The sequence below is a fragment of the Euprymna scolopes genome, chromosome 41, assembly GCF_053919585.1.
Source record: "Euprymna scolopes isolate OS-2025 chromosome 41, ASM5391958v1, whole genome shotgun sequence".
Taxonomy (NCBI): Eukaryota; Metazoa; Mollusca; class Cephalopoda; order Sepiida; family Sepiolidae; genus Euprymna; species Euprymna scolopes.
In genome coordinates, this window is record NC_136522.1 from 22,066,592 (window position 1) to 22,084,919 (window position 18,328).

At 33.1% G+C, this 18,328-nt stretch overlaps 1 protein-coding gene across 2 annotated transcripts in view; it reads left to right on the forward strand.

Moving 5' to 3' along the window:
• The window catches only part of LOC145266411 (peptidyl-prolyl cis-trans isomerase FKBP4-like), a 49,092-nt gene extending 31,025 nt beyond the window's left edge, over positions 1–18,067 (forward strand). Inside the window, exons 7-10 of one of the 2 annotated variants that reach the window (XM_080122074.1) lie at positions 1,164–1,400; positions 9,433–9,621; positions 15,032–15,203; positions 17,496–17,828. In XM_080122074.1, coding sequence (XP_079978200.1) covers positions 1,164–1,400; positions 9,433–9,621; positions 15,032–15,203; positions 17,496–17,500 — 603 coding nt within the window. In that variant the 3' untranslated portion in view covers positions 17,501–17,828. Of the gene's footprint in view, positions 1–1,163; positions 1,401–9,432; positions 9,622–15,031; positions 15,204–17,495 lie in introns of both variants that reach the window. The other variant, XM_080122075.1, reaches the window with a different exon arrangement.
• Positions 18,068–18,328: the final 261 nt, after the last annotated feature.

Sequence of the window (18,328 nt, forward strand, 5' to 3'; positions counted from 1 at the left end):
TTTGAGTGTTTTATTTTTATTATATATTTACACAGCCTACAAGAGCCATGACGCCCAACAAACCGGAAGTCCAAGACTTGAGTTTTGGGCTCAATCAGTTGGACATATCCAAACCCGGGATTCGAAACCTGAGCCTCTTGCATGTGAGGCAAGCACTCTGCCAACTAAGTAGCACCCCCCCTCCCCCCAAAAAAAACGAAATTCTATTAACACAATCACTTATAATATAAAAGATTTTGTCTGAATTAAGGAAACGACATCCAAAAAAAACTGATCAGAGATAAGTTTGGAAGTCAATTTCTAAAAGCTGTCCAACACATGCCAACTTGTAAAACAGACGTTTAACTTTTAAAATGATGATAGTTTGTGCTGTTAACACTCCTGCAATCATGTTAGGATGAGACTACTTCTTCAAACCCCTAAATAATTATCTTTGTCTCTGAGGTGATATCGAAATGTGGCTACAGGGCTGTCAACAACATAAATATTTAAATAATCTATTGAGCACTTTTTAAAAATTATTAGTTTTAAATTTATTTTATAAGTACATCTGGACGCAATATGTATAAATAAATATATTATTTGGATTCTTTGGACTGTTTTTATTTTGAGTGTTATTTTCACAGTTTCGGTTTATGTATACCCCAACTTCTTCAGGCGTATCTTGTCAAATTTGGGAATCTGCACATAATTTCAAACAAAGGCCTTTATTAAATCCACTAAGGTAGCATGCTCCTATTCCATCAGCTATGACTGGATTGTAGTCCTAAGTAATTCGCAATTGTATATGTGAGTGTCACCCACGTAAGGATTGGACCTTCAACCTCCTCAAGAGTGTAACTTACAATTAAATATTACCAAGTACTTTATCCACTATACCACGGGTTCTCATCAACAAGATACACCTGAAGAAGGTTGGGGGTTACATCAACCGAAACATTGTGAAAATAACACTCAAGATGAGAACAGTAGTCCAAAGAATCCAAATATGAATAATCAATCCTCATCTCAAAAGTTCAGAAAAATAAATGCACATTTCTCTTTATTATAAAGTGGAGAATAACTAATATTGGTTAAGTTGAATGAAATTGTTGCTTTTTAGAGATTAATTTTTTTTTTTATTCCTCATCTTTGATAATGTTTTTTTTTTTTTTTTTATTCAGGAAGAAAAATATACATTAGCCATAAAACAATACAAAAAAATTGTCAACTATCTCGACACTGAATCGTCATTGGAAGGTGCTGAAGAGGAGAAACGACATAACCTTTTATTGGCGGCACATCTTAACATTTCGTTGTGCCATCTGAAGACAGGCGAACATGTGAAGGCAATTCAAGCCAGCGACAAAGCATTAGAATTGGATGACAAAAATGTTAAAGGTCTTTTCCGCAGAGGACAGGTAAAAAAAAATTTTTTTTACACTTTAGAAGCAACCTAAAATGCTATTAAATTTTCCAACTTTTTTTCAAATTATTTGGTAACACAAAATAAATTATTTTGACTAATTTCATAGCATATTTCCGTGATGTTGATCCTTTCTTGCTAAAGAAACAAGATAACTTTTAGAATAGTTTTAGATAAAAACAGAAAATGACTGCTGGTAATATGAAACCAGCACACTACTTCATAAACTAAAATTATTTTTATTCAAAAAAAAGTTATTTTAGAGGTACTTTTTAAAGATACTTTATTTTAAACTCTTGACTAAAAAATGTTTTAAAAATGGAAAATGTAAACCAATGCATCCACTCCAGGGTGCAATGACTTTTTTTTTCTTTTTTTTTTTTGCACCAACACAGTGCCCTCACTCCTATATTGGTACCCCAATTCATCGTCTGAACGATTGACATTAGTTTTTCCTGAAATTTTGCTACAAATTGTATTTCATTAAATAGATGTGCACAGTAAAAGATTTTTTTGTTAAAATTCCCATTGCGTCAGGTAAAAAATGCCACATTTTGCCCCATAACTTTTCATCCACGTATTAGATTTTTCTGAAACTTGGTCAAAATGTGGAGCCATTGTTCTTAATATAAATCCAGTATGGATGACCCTGGCAAAATTCTGGGAACTTTTAGTGCTAAAAACGTTCTTTTTTTTTTTTTTTTTTTTTTTTTTTTTTCATATTTCTCAGCAAAAATTTGATATGTCTGACTAAATAGTGGTTTGTTATGATGGTCAACTCAAATGAAACTGCACTATTATCCATTTCTATTAGGATTCGGTGTCTCCAGGAGCTCAAAAAAGGTAAATGGCCAAAAATGACACTGAGATAGCATTTGATCCATTCATTAGATTTTCCTGAAACGTTGGCCAAAATGTGGAGGTCATTGTTCTTTGACCCTTCATACTTCTCACATTTGTCATTTCTTCACTATTTTTTGTGGTGTCATCTCACATGCAGCACCAGAAGAGGATCACGCATGTGCGGCTTGTTGGTATGGTTTTGTCCAGTATTTATTCCAAGGCACTCCCTCCAGTGTATGACTGCAACATTTATAAAATTTAAAAAAACTAATTTTCAGTTAATTAAGTGCTTTTGTATTTTGTTTTACTTCCAGTCAGTTTTTTGTTCCTGAACGCCATTATATTTCTTTAACCAGAAATTGTGAACATTACCAGTATTTCTTTTAAGTTTATGTTGCCAATAATGTTTACTGATTTGTTTTTAATCGTTTCTTGTCTGTTTCTGAAATCATGGGTCAACTGCATACTAAGGATTTTTCTTTATTTTTGTTTTTTTAATATGGGTGGAAATCTTGACAAGCACAAATCTTTGATTTCTTCTAACTTGCCTCCTTATTTTGGCTGTATTTTTTTTTTTTTTTTTTTTTTTTTTTTTTTTTTCTGTTTTTTCATTTTCCTTGTATTATGTTGCCTTTCTTTTCCCTTTGCTGACAGTTCTCTCTAAATTTGTTAATTTTGCCAACTAAGATTTAAAACCATTCAGAATAAGCATATTTTTGTCATGCTGTTTATTGTTTTTGACTTTCACCATGATAGATATTTTGCTAAAAAAAATTTTTCAAATTAGCATTTATTTATTTAAATTTTATTTTTTATTACTAAGTACATCATCCAAGTTGTTTTCAGTTTTTTTTTTTTTTTTTAAATTTTTTTTTAAATTTTTTTATTTTTTTTTATTTTTTTTATTTTTTTATTTTTTTTATTTTGCATTGGCTTCTCCACAATACTATCAGCCCTCCCCCAGTTTTAGAAAGCAAGGAAGAAAAAAACACCATCTATTACATAAATCTCACCTGTATGCATGTCTGCCTAAAACTTTTGACAGAGGCGACAGATTTTCACGAGATTGGTAACGTTTTGAAGCTCGACCTTTCGGAGGACAAATATCGAAAAATTGGCTAAAAACATTAATTCCTTCACCCTCAACTGGGCACTTTTCTACAAGGAGGGGGTCGCTTTTTTCACTGATATTTTCGAAAGTCATCCTCTCTTTTTGATTGACTAGCCTTAATTTAAACCTTCGCAACTTCTGGTTTGGCGATGGACATAACAGCAAAGACTTTTTTTTTTCTCCACATTCTTTTCCTCCTTCGTGGTACGGGTTTGAGCTTGCCTGCCTACTACTACTACTTTTTTTTTTTTTTTTTCAACATACACCGCCAAACACCCGGGCAACACCGGGCACCCAGGTTAGTTGTATTTTTTTGGAAGGGAACTCCTGCAAGGCTTCATAATTTTTGTATTCATTCTGTTGCGGACTATTATCCTCGTGTTTATAATTGTTGTTGTTTCACCATGTTTCGGCCAATTCATCCTCTGGCCTTCTTCTATTCGACAGAATAGGAATGCCGAGTCACCCCAATAATTACTGCCTTCCATAATTGTTTTTATCTCGGCACATTTGTTAAAGAGCATCTCTCCCCCCTCTCTGGCTTTCTTACTCTTTCTATTTTCTCTCTGTGTGTCTCTATTAGAGAATAGAGAAATAGAGAGGGAGAGGGAGAGAGAGAGAGAGAGAGAGGTGAATAACGTGGACAGTGGACACGTTTGCAAAAGAAGGGTCAGCTGACCAGATGACGTGGTATCATGTGGTGAGGTTAGCTGATTCTTTCTTGGCAGTTGGGTTTTCGGGTGTTGAATAAGACAGACGGCTTTTCAGCTGTCCCCCCTGGGCTGGGGAGGACGCTGACGTGTATCATCAAACAAGCAAGGTTCACCTCCATTCTGTGTCGACCTTTGGAAGGTGAATAAAAACATAAAAACCTTAATTGTCATCTTGGAGTGAATTCTTCATCCAACAGGCCAGCTCCCCTCCAAGAGACAATGAAAACCAGAGGAACAACCGACGACACATGAATAAAGGTATGTTAAGAAATACATGTACACAAACACACACTCACGAAGACATCGAAAATAAAACCATTAGAAACTAGACGATCACGTACACGAATCTCCTTGACAAAATCTCTTTTATGACAAACCCGAATATATAACATATTCGTTTTGGTGCTCGTGACTAAGTCGCATCACCGATGCGATAATCGAACCTGTGTTTAAGAAAATACAACGTGGAAGCATGGAGATTTAGTGTCAAGAAAAAAGAAATAGACTAAAAAAAAAAAGAAAAAAAAAGGACAAGAAAAAACAATAAAATGTATGGAAAAAAAAAGAAAAAGAAAGAACAGTAAAAAAAAAAAAATAGAAATCAACACACACACAACGTAGGGTCCATTACAACACTAGGCGAATTAGAAAAATAATTAAGAAAAAAAAAAAGAAAAAAAAGAAAAGCAATACACACGTACAACCTTTTCACGAAGAAAGAAAAGGAAGACATACAGACACACAGATGTAAAACTTTATATATAGAAAATAGTTAAAAAAAATATTTATCGTATTGGGAATTAACTCGTTATGAACGAAGAAAAATATCACTTAATGTCAAAATTAGAAGGGAAAACGAAAAATGACCTTATTTTGTAAATTTTTAACAACGGCCAGTGAGAAAACCAAAAAGAAACGAGCCTTACCACAAAGATAAACATGTCAATCAAAAATATGTGTTATGAATATTTCGTGTCATTTTTAAATTGTGAACTAAATATAACTTTTAATGAAAAACAATATGTACTTTTGATGAAAAACAATGGATAGGTTCTGAAATGTGATTTTTTTTCTTCCTTTTTTTCACTAATTGAACGATTTTATTTCTTAGGAATTTTTTTTTTTTTTCTTACATGGACAATTTTAGTTCCATCGAGTTGTCTGAGACTTTATAAGTGAGTCGTTTTATTTTATTTTAGAAACGACTGTATTTTAATTGTAAATGTCTAGGTATTTTTTTGTAAACGACTGTGGTTTTTCTTTAATTTTGAATTATGTGGAATGGTAAAAGATGATGCACTATGCAGCCGACCTACTTGCTGACGTGGACAAAATTTTGTTGTTTGGATTTTTGTTATTGCTAAGATGGGACTTTGTGATTGCTTATAGAATATTTTTGTATTTTTTTCATTTATTTTCTTTATGTAATTGATGTGTTCTAAAATGGTATTGTGCAGGATTTTCTTACTCTGTGACATGTATTTTTTTTTTTCGCAGAATGGGGAGGTGGAATCTTGCTTGTGGGGTCTATGGAAAGAAGGATTAATAAAAGAAAAAATGTGTTTTTAATTAATTAAATAGTAATAATAAAATAGGGAGAAAGAAATAAGATTTAAACAGTGTAATAAATGATTTAAAAAAAAAAAAGTTTCGGAAGAGTCAAAGGTTCAGTCGGTATTAATTTCAATTTTCGAAAAGTAGAATAAATGTTCTATTCGACATGAGTGACGTTTTGACCACATAAGTAAGGTAAAAAAAAAAAAAAAAAAAAAAAAAAGGATAAATATAGGGTTAAATAAACTATATGAAGAAATGAAAGAAAAAAGTGGGGCGTGAATGGAATTTAATTTCTGTGGCAAGCATGTTAGAATTTTGGAGAGGTGTTGAATTACATGGGTAGTTATTAATTTCATTATTCTCGGGAAATGATTCGAATTTTATTTTTTTTTATCGTGATTTCTGTTGATTTCGAGTAGAATCAACATGGAGCAAGTTTGAGTACTTCATGTCTGGAAATCCGATGTTTTCCGTGAAGCTATGTGTCTTCAAGGCAGGTTGCGCTTACCGACTTTGGAAAAAAAAAAGAAAGTTTTTTCTGACATAGCAGTGAACGGAATGTATTCTGTCCAGCGTGAGCGGATCTAGTTGTAATCAACTTCAGGGAGCAAATGAAATGCCCTCTGACATGGTGTAAGGGGCAGAGGGGGTGCAATGGCTGACGTGGCCATTATGTTACGAATCGCTCAAGAGAAGATGAATGAAATATGTATGCAAGTACTTAGGAAAATAAAATGTTACCATATTGTGAATTAAAGGTACCAAAATTAAAAAAAACCATGCTGGGTGAATTTCATTGGTATTATTAAATTAAATTATTTTGGAATAGTTTTGGTTGGTTTAGTTATATTTTAGGGACGTTTAGCGCGTAGTTGCATTTTTTTTTCATGAGAATTACAAGGCGATTAGGCTGTAGAAAGCAGTTTTTTCTGTTGTTTTATTTTTTTTTATAAGCCACGGTATTGTCACAAATTAGAAAATTTGGCAGGGGAAATACTATTTTAGAGTAATGAGAACCCTGTTAAAACAATACTAGTGGTTCCAGTGAGTTGGAAGATGCCACGTAGGCCCAAGCAACGGCAATAAGTCTTGTCCAACAAAAGTCTGGCGTGCGAGGTCGCGATAATTCCTCAGGGTACGGAGCGACTGGACAGTCGGTACCAAGCCTAATCACGGGGAGATAGAAGAAAGGGAAAGATGCAGATTACGTAAGGGACAAGATAGAGCCTTATTATTTTTTTAATTTTTTTAGAGGAATGTGTGAGGGATATCTGGGTTGGAATCTTGGGACTTGCTGGGAATGCGGAAAAATCACAAAGGGAAAACTACTTAGTTAGAAATCGATGGCGCATTAGTTAGGGAGTGATGATTCCGTATCTTGTCGGGTTCCAGGAACTCAAACAGGCTCCGAGTGAATCAGTGTGAAGGCGTATCTTGACTTAGACCAACCAAGGGAGTTAGTAGAAGAGCTTTGTGAAGTCCCGAAGTAGTAGATTGAATAGAACAAAGCTCCAGTAATAGGACCACTCAGAGAAAGACGTCAGGGCATTACAGTAAAGGAAAAAAAAACTGGGACTTAGGCCTATGCTGAAAGTCGAGAACGCGAGTGGGATGGTTGGATGGTAGAGCATCAGACTTTTAATCTGAGGGTCTGGGGTTCGAGTCCCCATGCGATAAAGCTACCACCAACATGGAGCATCCGACGTTCTGGTCGTAATTGCGATATGCTGGCCCCATTTCGAAAAAGTGATCGAAAATGGAGTCTCCATTTGTTTGGCCAAGTGGTCCAAATAAAGAGCAGAGTCAGTGGAAAATATCCAACAATGCGACCGCCTAGACAAGATGTATATCTGCAAAGCTGTATCTTTGTCTAACTTGGAAGCAAGTTAATGTCTAGGAGGGACTTTCGAGAAGCAGCAGAAGGGTTGATAGTGTTGTAGAAGAGTACTGGTGCCTGATCTTTCTTGGAAAAGGGGTGAGTCCGGAAAGTGAAAAAATAAAGATGTACTTCGGACATAATTATTTTTTTTTAGTTAGTTAGTTATTAAAAATGTATGGCTTGCCATACATTTTGATAAAAAAGGGGTGGAGGAATGTTAAAGAGCATCTCTCCCCCCTCTCTGGCTTTCTTACTCTTTCTATTTTCTCTCTGTGTGTCTCTATTAGAGAATAGAGAAATAGAGAGGGAGAGGGAGAGAGAGAGAGAGAGAGAGGTGAATAACGTGGACAGTGGACACGTTTGCAAAAGAAGGGTCAGCTGACCAGATGACGTGGTATCATGTGGTGAGGTTAGCTGATTCTTTCTTGGCAGTTGGGTTTTCGGGTGTTGAATAAGACAGACGGCTTTTCAGCTGTCCCCCCTGGGCTGGGGAGGACGCTGACGTGTATCATCAAACAAGCAAGGTTCACCTCCATTCTGTGTCGACCTTTGGAAGGTGAATAAAAACATAAAAACCTTAATTGTCATCTTGGAGTGAATTCTTCATCCAACAGGCCAGCTCCCCTCCAAGAGACAATGAAAACCAGAGGAACAACCGACGACACATGAATAAAGGTATGTTAAGAAATACATGTACACAAACACACACTCACGAAGACATCGAAAATAAAACCATTAGAAACTAGACGATCACGTACACGAATCTCCTTGACAAAATCTCTTTTATGACAAACCCGAATATATAACACATTTTGGCCAACTAATCCTTTTGTCTGCTTGGGCAGGATTGAATTGAAACCGCTATCTTCAAACAATGCCCGTGGCACAGTGGATAGGTGTCGAGTCTCTATGGTTTTAGGTGAGCATTGTCTAAAGATAGTGGTTTCAATCCTTCCCAAGTAGGTCAGTACTGGAGATGCAGCTACAAGATTCAGCATTTCTATCCCTTTGCGTTTAATCACCTGAGGATGAGTGAGCTGAAACATGGTGAAACAACAATAGCTATTAAAATGAGGATAATAGTCTGCAAAAAAAATGAATATACAACACAATTGACCCACAGAACATAGGTATAGGAAGTGAGGTTATTAGAAAGACAATGGGGTGAAAGTTGTTCACCAAGGCACACAAAAAAGCTAAAATAGGATTGTTAATAAAGGTATGGCAGTAACTGGGGCAAAAGATCGGACATTGATGGTGATATATTTAGAGTTAGTTTATGGACAATCTTGGGAATGGTAATGAATTTTTATGACAGTTAGGGACAGTTTGCAGACGATCTTGAGTTTGTAACTGTTGAGGACAATTTCTAGTTTGATACAGTGGATGTGGCTTTGAGCAGGTAGAGATGAGCTGACGTCAACCAACAACAAAAAACTGCAGCAAATGACTTCGCTGTAGGTCAATGGTGTCACACACTCACCCAAAGTACAACTGATATCTAAAGAATTTCAGAATTTTTTTTTTTTTTTTTTTGTTCTTCAATTTGTGTTTTGTTTTATAAATCTGTGAATTTGTGAGAGATAACCTGGCCAGAACGAGAATGGGAGCTGAAAGAGAAGACAACAGAAATGATTTGGGGTTGACAGTTGTTCTCGAGAGGAAGCACATGGTTACGCATGCACATGAGGCTGGGATTGATCTTGATTTCAACATTTTTTTTTTTTTTTTTTTTTCGTTGGTAATTTGCATTCCCAAGTTTATAGTTTGCTCTGAGCATTTGTTTGTGCGTGTTTGTTTAAACTATTTTTTATAATCCATATCTGTCTAGTAATCTGACTGAAGGATTGAGATCCTGCTTTAGAATCTATTTTCATCAGCGCTTTTATCACTTTGATAATGTAGAATTTTTTTTTTTCTTCAGGCCAAACTGAAAGTGAATGAATATGAAGACGCCCTCTTCGACTTCAATACTTTGCTCAAATACGATGCGGAAAATAAAGCTGCTAAGAACCATGTGATCATGTGTACAAAGAAAATCAAAGAGTACAAGGCGAAAGAGAAACAACTTTATGCGAACATCTTCAATAAATGTTCCATGGAAACTGCCAAGGTTGGTTAAAACTTGTTTTTCTTTGATTTCATAATCCTTATCGTTGCTAATGCGATTTATTGGTTTCATAATCTTCATCGTTGCCAATGCGATTTATTTTTAACTTACAAAATTTAACCCAATGCTCTGGCAGTCTTCACGTGTATTTACGCTGACATTTCGTCCATATTTAAGCATGATTGGAAATCCGCTTGAACTTTTTCGTTTACGATCAATCATATAAAAACTAAAATACAAATGAATCAAATCAAAAGGAGGTAAATGTGATGCAGTAGTAGTATTAATACATTTTGTTTTTATATAAACAAGAAGCAGACGACAACCAATTTTTCTTTTTAAATTTTTTTAGTTAATTAAAATAGTTTTATAGCATATTTTAATGTGCGACAAATCAAGTATGACCAATTGATGTGACCCGTAAGTGTTTTTTATCTGAAATGTATTTGTTGTAAATCCCGCTATTCTGTGGAAACTGCAAATTTTATTAACCAAAATTTGTAAAAAAAAAAAAAAAAAAAAAAAAAAAAAAATGTAAATAATAAACTTTACAAATTCAACAAAGCGTATTAGTTAACATCTTGTGCCCTTGATTTGCTTTGAGCACCTACTTGTTTGGATATCTCCCTTTCATCATCATCATCATCATCATGACCACACGCACACCTCCACCTATTTTTTTTTTTTTTTTCTTAATTTTATTTTTGTATGTTTTTATTTTCTAAAGAAGTCATTTTCTTGCATGATGATTGTTACGTCTAGTTGCCACGATTCGAATAAGACAACTTTATAAATCTTATTGTTGGTGATAGCGGATGTTTCTGCTCTTTTTTATATGCTTTTAGAAGTAATTGTCAGTTTTTTGGTTTTTGTTTACACTTCTCACAGCAGATGTTGACACATTTTTCTTACACCATTGATTCACTTAATGCAAGGATGTTTGAAGAAATCAGCTTTCAGTCACGCAAACTGGTGCCTATGATAAAAATGTACTCCGATTTTCGTCTACTGCTTCTTTTTATCTTTTTTATTCCGTTTCCTGATGTTATTTGTTTTTAAGTAATAATTTCTTTGTTTTAGGCATTTTGTTGTGAAAAAAAATTTGTTTTAGAAGGAAGATGCAACATTTAGGTTTTAATTGAAACAAAACTATAAGGAATTTCACTACTAGCTATGATTGGCTGCATAGGTAAAATGGGTTGCATCTAGCCAGCAACAATTCAGCATGTGTGTGGTTTCAAGTAGTGGTAGACTTTTTTTATGGAAATTGCGTCAAACAAGGCATTAAGCCACTTAATGTATGGAGCTAAAAAGAAAAAAAAAGCATATTTGTCCACAAGCATTTGTAGCTTCTTGAGGAAGCAGTGAAAAAAATAATTTTATCCTCTTCAATCACTTAACTATGTTTTAGTTTATTTTTCTTGTGCTGTTTGGTTTGGTTTGCCAAATTCCATATCACCTAGTCTGGTGGAGTATCTAGCTTTGTACTTGTGGTACATTCACCAGGAGTTGCACCATTCCTCAAGTGAATGTGTTATGATGCCAAGGAGATTTTATTTGGGCTTCAAATGCCACGTTTTTATTTGAATATTTGGGTTTGTATTACTGTACACATAGATTCAAAAAAGTTATCAAAAGCAAGATAAGTTACTTTTCTACCAAACTGGATATATTTTTTTGTGTTTTTATCAATGTAACATGTTTATTCAGCTCGAAAAACATGCAGTGTTTACCGATGTATTGGAAAATTCAAAATGGCGTCCGATTCTCTCTTTAACACGGTAAGTTTGGGAAAAGGTATTATAAATAATAAACTAGACAAAATAATATTAAAAACCCACCGAATATATGTCAACCTATGTCACGGTAACATATATTGAGCGAATTTCTAACAGCATTTTGTCTAGTTTATTATTTATAACACCTTTTCCTGAACTTACCGTGTTAAAGAGAGAATTGGGCGCCATTTTGAATCTTCCAATACATCGGTAAACACTGTTTTTCGAGCTGAATAAATATGTTACATTGAATAAAAACAAGAAAAAAAATATACCCAGTTAGGTAGAAAAGTAACTTATCTTGCCTTTGATAACATTTATTTGTTATATATTTGTTTCTTGACAACTTTTTTGAATCTGTGTACAGTAATACAAACCCGAATATTTCATAGGTTTTATTTTTAAGGGGAGGTATCCTCATGTTACGATTCCTGATAATTTTTTTTTAAAGAACGACTCTAGGGTAGTGTCTAGTAGGCATTCAAACCTTTTTTTATTTTTTTTTTCAAGCTGAGGATAGGTATCCTATTGGATGCTGGACATTCACTCGCTATTTCATACGTTCCACCCAAGAGATGTTTAAGATTTTAACCGTCTCTTTAAATGCAATTGTTTGTATCTCTTCTGCACTTGGTTTGCTGAGTATATTTGCCAGGTAGTTCTGGAAATTTTTTTTTTTTTTCCGGGAGTCTAGTTGCTCCTATATTTACTGGAATGATGATCTTCCTATGATTCCAATTTCTTTTTATGTCATACATAAGACCTTAGTATTTATCTTTTCCCTCTCAGCTCTGTGTAACCCAGCATCATTGGGACACTAACTTCTAAGGTTGCTTCTTTCTCCTTCTTGTTTCACTTCCTCTTTGTTGAAATGCCTTCCAGAAAATTATTAATCGTTTAAATATATTTATAAGGAAATCTTAATTCTAGGATCATGAAAATCAGTTTTCAAATCTAATTGCATAATTCAAGAAATTGTCTTTATATGCTTATCTTGCGCCACTTGATTAATCGATGCTTTTTTTCACGTGTTTTTATTGCTTTTCAAATGAACTTAGTCTTGCAGGAGGAATGCATATCTCTTAACAATACACTCGGTAATTATTCATATTTTTTTTATTCATATCTTTTTTACTGCTAAGTCATCATCTATTAAGACTAAAAACCACTCAAGGATAAAGGTTAATAGATTGACAGTTGGAGGATGATCAAGATTAAAAAAAATCTTCACATATCATCTGCTTAGCACATTAAAGTTTTCAAAACTTATTAACACAAGCCAATAATTTTAAAATATAATCTTCACTGCATTCTTGATAATGCAAGATAGGTACAGTTTATATATATATATATATATATATATATATATAATGTACTAAGTCATTTTATTTTTTGTTTGCACAGTTTTTCAATTTACACAGAAAATGAAATAAAATTTTAGTTATATAAAATAAAGTATTTTTTTTTTTTACATATATATGGAAAAAAAACACTTTTTACAGAATTACAAAATGTCTCTATTACCAGTTGTCTGGGCGGGACTACATAATTAAAAAATTTGAAAAATTAATGAATTAACTTATAAATCTGATCACATAAGACAATGAAAATTAATGTCACAAAATTTGATATGTTGGCTTAAATGCTATTAAAGTTCAACTTTTAAATTCATGCAAAATAATTTTATTATAATTTAAAATGTAATATTGCGAACGTTTCCTCTGCTCTTCATCAAAAAAAATTTGTTCTTACTAAAAATTGAATCTGACACCATTTATGAAAAGGTTCAGAATATGACCTTAAGACATCCAGACCCAATTTGAACACTTTGGGGGATTTGGGAGTTGCCCCTTAGTTACTTGTGGTACATTCATCAAAAGTTGCACTATTACATTCTTCGTGTGAGTGCGTAATCAACCTAGAGTAATAATACCTGTTAGGGCATCTGATGCTAGCAGGTTAGGCTGTCTGAAGATACTGGCTTTCTGACCAGAAATGTACTAAACATTGTTCTTTTTTTTTTTTTTTTTCTTTGTTTGCAAAATTCAATCCTGTTCTGCAAAATCAAAAACATTTTTTTTCTACAAAACAATCGAACCGAACACTATGAAGTGTCATATTTGAAGATATAAAAACAAAAAATGAAGCATAAAAACTGGCTGATAATATGCTGCAGAAGAAAATAACTGAACCTTTATGAAAAACTTTGTGAAATGTTCATTCTTTGCATATAAATCGATTTGCATGAATCTCTCCACAAAGTAAATTCCAACAAAAGCATTCCAGAATTTATCTTTTTCTGCATCCTATATATCTGCATTAATCTATCGTGTTTAATGTGTTAGATGCTGAATGTGTTTCTGATCCAAGCTTTTTTATTATGTCTTAGACAAGCACATAATGAAAGACCTTCTTCCCCTCGATTAAGTAGTTGGGTTACTTTAAAATGGACCACCAAATACAATAGATTAAATAGATTAGGACAAAATGGTAAAATTAATTTGGCAAACGGAATAATTTGCACCACTTTTTTGTCCCTTTACAAAGATTATAGTCAAGATACAATGATACAAAACCTTATATTCCAATTATGATCAAAATCCATAACATGATTTTGATTCTAAGGCTTTTAAGTTGAGGGGTCTTAAGAAGAAACTGAAATTCGGGGAATCTTAATTTGTGTATAATAATTATGGATCGAAATCACATAATGCACATGAAACAAATGATGAAAAATTTACTTCATTGCCTCATTGTAACGATGATAACACATTTTTCATGAGTTCAAATCAAAACCAATATTTTTTTTTTATTACGTAAACAATATTCAAAGATAAACTAATATATATTAGTGATGGGACAATTCCAATATTTTTACTGATTCTGATTCTTTATAACTCTAAATATTTGACCATAAAATTATTTTGTCCCATTACCATAAAAAGCACATTTTATATGTGCCTATTTTTTCTCAAACGTAAAGGCACTTGTGTTGGGGTATCTAGAGATGGAAGTTTAAATTGATAAATATTCATTATTTTATTGCTGCAAGCAGTGCAAGATGTTTGTTTTTTTTTTTTTTGTTTTTTTTTTTTTTTTAACAAAATCAAAGAAAAAAAAGATAAATTAAGGAATCGGTTTTGGCACTAGGCTCAAATTTTTCCGACCCCCCCCCCCCCTGATTTTTCCAATTCCAATTAATCGTTCCAACACTAATATATATATCTTAGCATGTCTGGTTTTACTCTTTCTCAGAAACTATGAGGCCAATCTGGTTGAAATTTTGTAGGGCTCTTTAACATTTATCGTTGGCAAGTTTTTGAGCTTGAAGTTGTTTTTTTAGCTTGTTATATCAAATGGCTTCATGTGTTGTCTGGAGCGATTTCCATTTTAAAAAATTCAATGAAATATATATATGTTTTGAGTTTGACAAAGATTTCAAAGTTCAAAAACATGTACCTGAACAAGCTTTGAAACATAACGAAATATAAATTTTCAATCCTAATCTCAAATTCCATACAAAAAATTTTTTTTCTCTTCATTTTTTTTCCTTTCATTTTTATTTCATTTTTTTAATTTTTAATTTTTTTTTTTTTTTAAACTTCTAACCCTGCTCCTCCTTTGCCTTTTTGTAGCTTGAAAGTAATTGTGACGCCGAAGGGAATGTGTTTGATAATGTAGGGGAGTGGCATAATGACATGGCCCGGGGCATGATGAGTATTCCGCAAGAGATGGAGGCTTTCGGTGAGACAATGCCCGAGAGTAGCGCCACGTGCTGCACAACCAATGATGACTTTGATGACAATGGTACTTAAGCGTTCTTCATTCAGTCGAAACTTTCATTGCAGCCTCTCCTCATCTTCCTTACTAACATGGCCCCCCTGAAACCCACTGGGGGAGGGCTCCCACACGCACTACACACGGCCTTGCACTAATCTTCATATTGGCCATATTTATCATTGGTAGGAGTTTCAGGTCTGTAAAGCGGACAGACAATTTTCGGTTTTACAATTTGAATTTGAAGGCTGGATGAAAGTGAAGTGTCTGATTGGTTTCGAAGCTATCCTCTCGGGCATTAACTCCGCCTTTAATTGTGGGGATGGGTTCCTGGGGAAACTCATTCATGGAGTGATGACAGAACTATTCAAGTATATCCATCCAAAGTGACCCTTCTGGGGGAGCTAGTTTACCCCACATTAAACACCGACCTTGTACCTAACTTTGCCCTTGTCAGGAAACAAGTAAATGTAAGGACAGTTTCAATTCTGTTGATATTTTGCGGTTGTTTTCTGCTAATTTTTTTTCTTTTCGATCAAAATTCTATGAAATGTCAAATTAGTTTCGGTTTGTAACAAAATAAAAAAAAATCTTTTTAATTGGTGTGCTATTTGTTTGTATATAAATTTTTGTTCAAATTTTAACGTTTTTGGCGAAATTTTGAAATGAAAAGAATCAGTTATTGTCCACTTCTTGTTTACATGTACAAATAAAACTGTATTAATACTACTACTACTGCATTGTGTTTGAATTAGTGTATGCATATCGGCAGCATTATGATTATGTTAAGGGTGACCGCAATTTCAAAGATAGATTTGACATTTTCCTGTTCTTTTCCATTTAGTAATTTTCCCAAATAAAACAGTTGGAAAAGCTGTGTAAATTTCTTGAAGCAATTATAAAATTTCTAAAATAGGAAATTGTATAATTTAAATTATTTTGTATTTTATTTCAAGATGATTTTATATCGTTTTCATGAGCTTCATACAAAATGATACATGTGATCTGTTTGATTTGAAAGCCTCTTTCTCTACTTTGTATGTTTTGTACTTTCTCATTCAACCTTTTTTTTTTTTTTTTTTTTTTTTTTTTCCCCCCTAAATGTTCGCGTGATAACTATATTGGCCTCGTCTTTACAGTTTTTGCTCTTTCTCTCTTTAAGTCATTTACAGACATAGGGCCTTTTTTCTCTCCCATTATACCAAATGTAATCTTTTTATGTATCTTCTATTTCTAGATTTGATATAATCTTAGCGAAGGTTGGTTTCATAATTTCCACAAAATGAGCAGATCACAATACTGAGCACGAAGCAGTTTGCTTGCTCTATAAAGTTTGAATTTGTTAAAGTCACTTGAATGCCCAAGTATATTGCATGCACGTTTTAGACTGCACTTTGATCTTTACAGATAACCTGTACTGATTGTGGCATTCATACTGTCCCATTTGATCTTCCCTATTAGGGAATATAAAAGTTACAAGCGGTTGCAAGCTAACAGTGCACCTATACATCTTGTAATAATTTCAGCTCTCTAGTGACTTGGGTATGGATGTACATACAAATACATGGGCATATTTTATATATATATATACACACACACACACACACGTGCTAAAAAAATATCCATCACAGCAGAATGGGTAAAATAATTGCCTTAGCAGTTGTGCATCACTTTTGTCAACTTATTAAAATTACAACATAAATAATGTAAAATTTTTGTAAAATTACAACATAAATAATAAACTTAGAATCCTTATTCAAATTTTGATCAAAATCCATTACATGATTTTGATTCTAGAAAATGTCTAAAATTCAAAGATTAACAAATCCAAATTCAGGAAATTTTACCTCATTGGTGTCTCATGCTTATGGGTCAAATTTAAAATCGTTGAATTTTTTATTTATTTAAGTGTTTTAAAAAACACTTAAATAAAAAATTTTTAAAAACACTTAAATAAAAATTGAAATTTCTGGAATATTTATTGATGTGCGTATTGTTACAATTTCACAAGTAGAAATTTGAATTTTCACAAATGTTTTGCTCCTTTTTGCATTAAAACCTAAATTAAACTAAATAAAGCCTACACTATCCACTTTTACCCTGAGCAGCTGTATTGGAAAATTCATAATGATTGGTTAGTTTAGGATTGAATTCTATACATCAAGATATAAAAAATACCTAATTGTGCTTAAATATGAGATATAATAGTTTTACTGTTTTAAAAAAAATTAGTCTTCCATTAGATTTTTTTTTTTTTTTTTTTTTTTTTTATGAAATTGATTATTTAACAATTTTCTGTTTTTTTTTATTTTCTATTTTTAGAATGAAGAATCCAAGAGTTCCGAGAATAAGCCTTCGCCTCCTGTTGAGGAAGAAACTGCTGATGTGGAGGAGGCGGTTAATGAATAAACTTGTCCTAACCCCCTCCCCTAATCCCCCAATTGACATCCAGACTTGCACATTCTTTGTTTTTGTCTGTGTTGCCCCCCAACGTGGAGACCAGTCGGGCAATGGGTGGACAGAAGCAGTATTCCAAAATTTAAAAAAAAAAAAAAAATTGTTTGAAAAAAAGTCCCTGAGCGGTGCCAGCCATATTTCCCACCGCTCCATAATATGTCCACCTTTCATTTTTTTTTTTTTTTTTTTTTTTTTTAACTCCTTCTCTCTGGTGGCTATTTAATAAATCTCTCAATCTCCGGCAGCAGGAAGTATGTGACGAGTGCCTGCTCCTCCGAGATTGATGATGATGCTGCTACTGCTGCTATGGCAACAATCAAGATGCGGTCCAGCTTTAGGGACATTTTAAAAAAAAAATATATATATTTAATTTTTTTTTTTTTCTTTTGTATCAGTTGATCTATTAGAATAATGAAATAAATAACCACCGTTTGAAATTGTTTCTTTATACATATAAAAAAAAATTTAATAAGAATTAAAAAAAAAAAGAAAAAAAAAAGAAAAATAATAGCTAATGTACTTTCTAATTTTCTGGAGAGTACTACCAGAAGTGGTGACAAAGCAAATAATTTCGTTGACTTTTATTGTTCTTGAGTATTTCTGTCGTGAAGCGATTTATTGAAATAAAATATAATAAAGAGCATTATTGAAAAATATACAATAAAAATTAGCAAAATTATACAGATAAAAATAACACA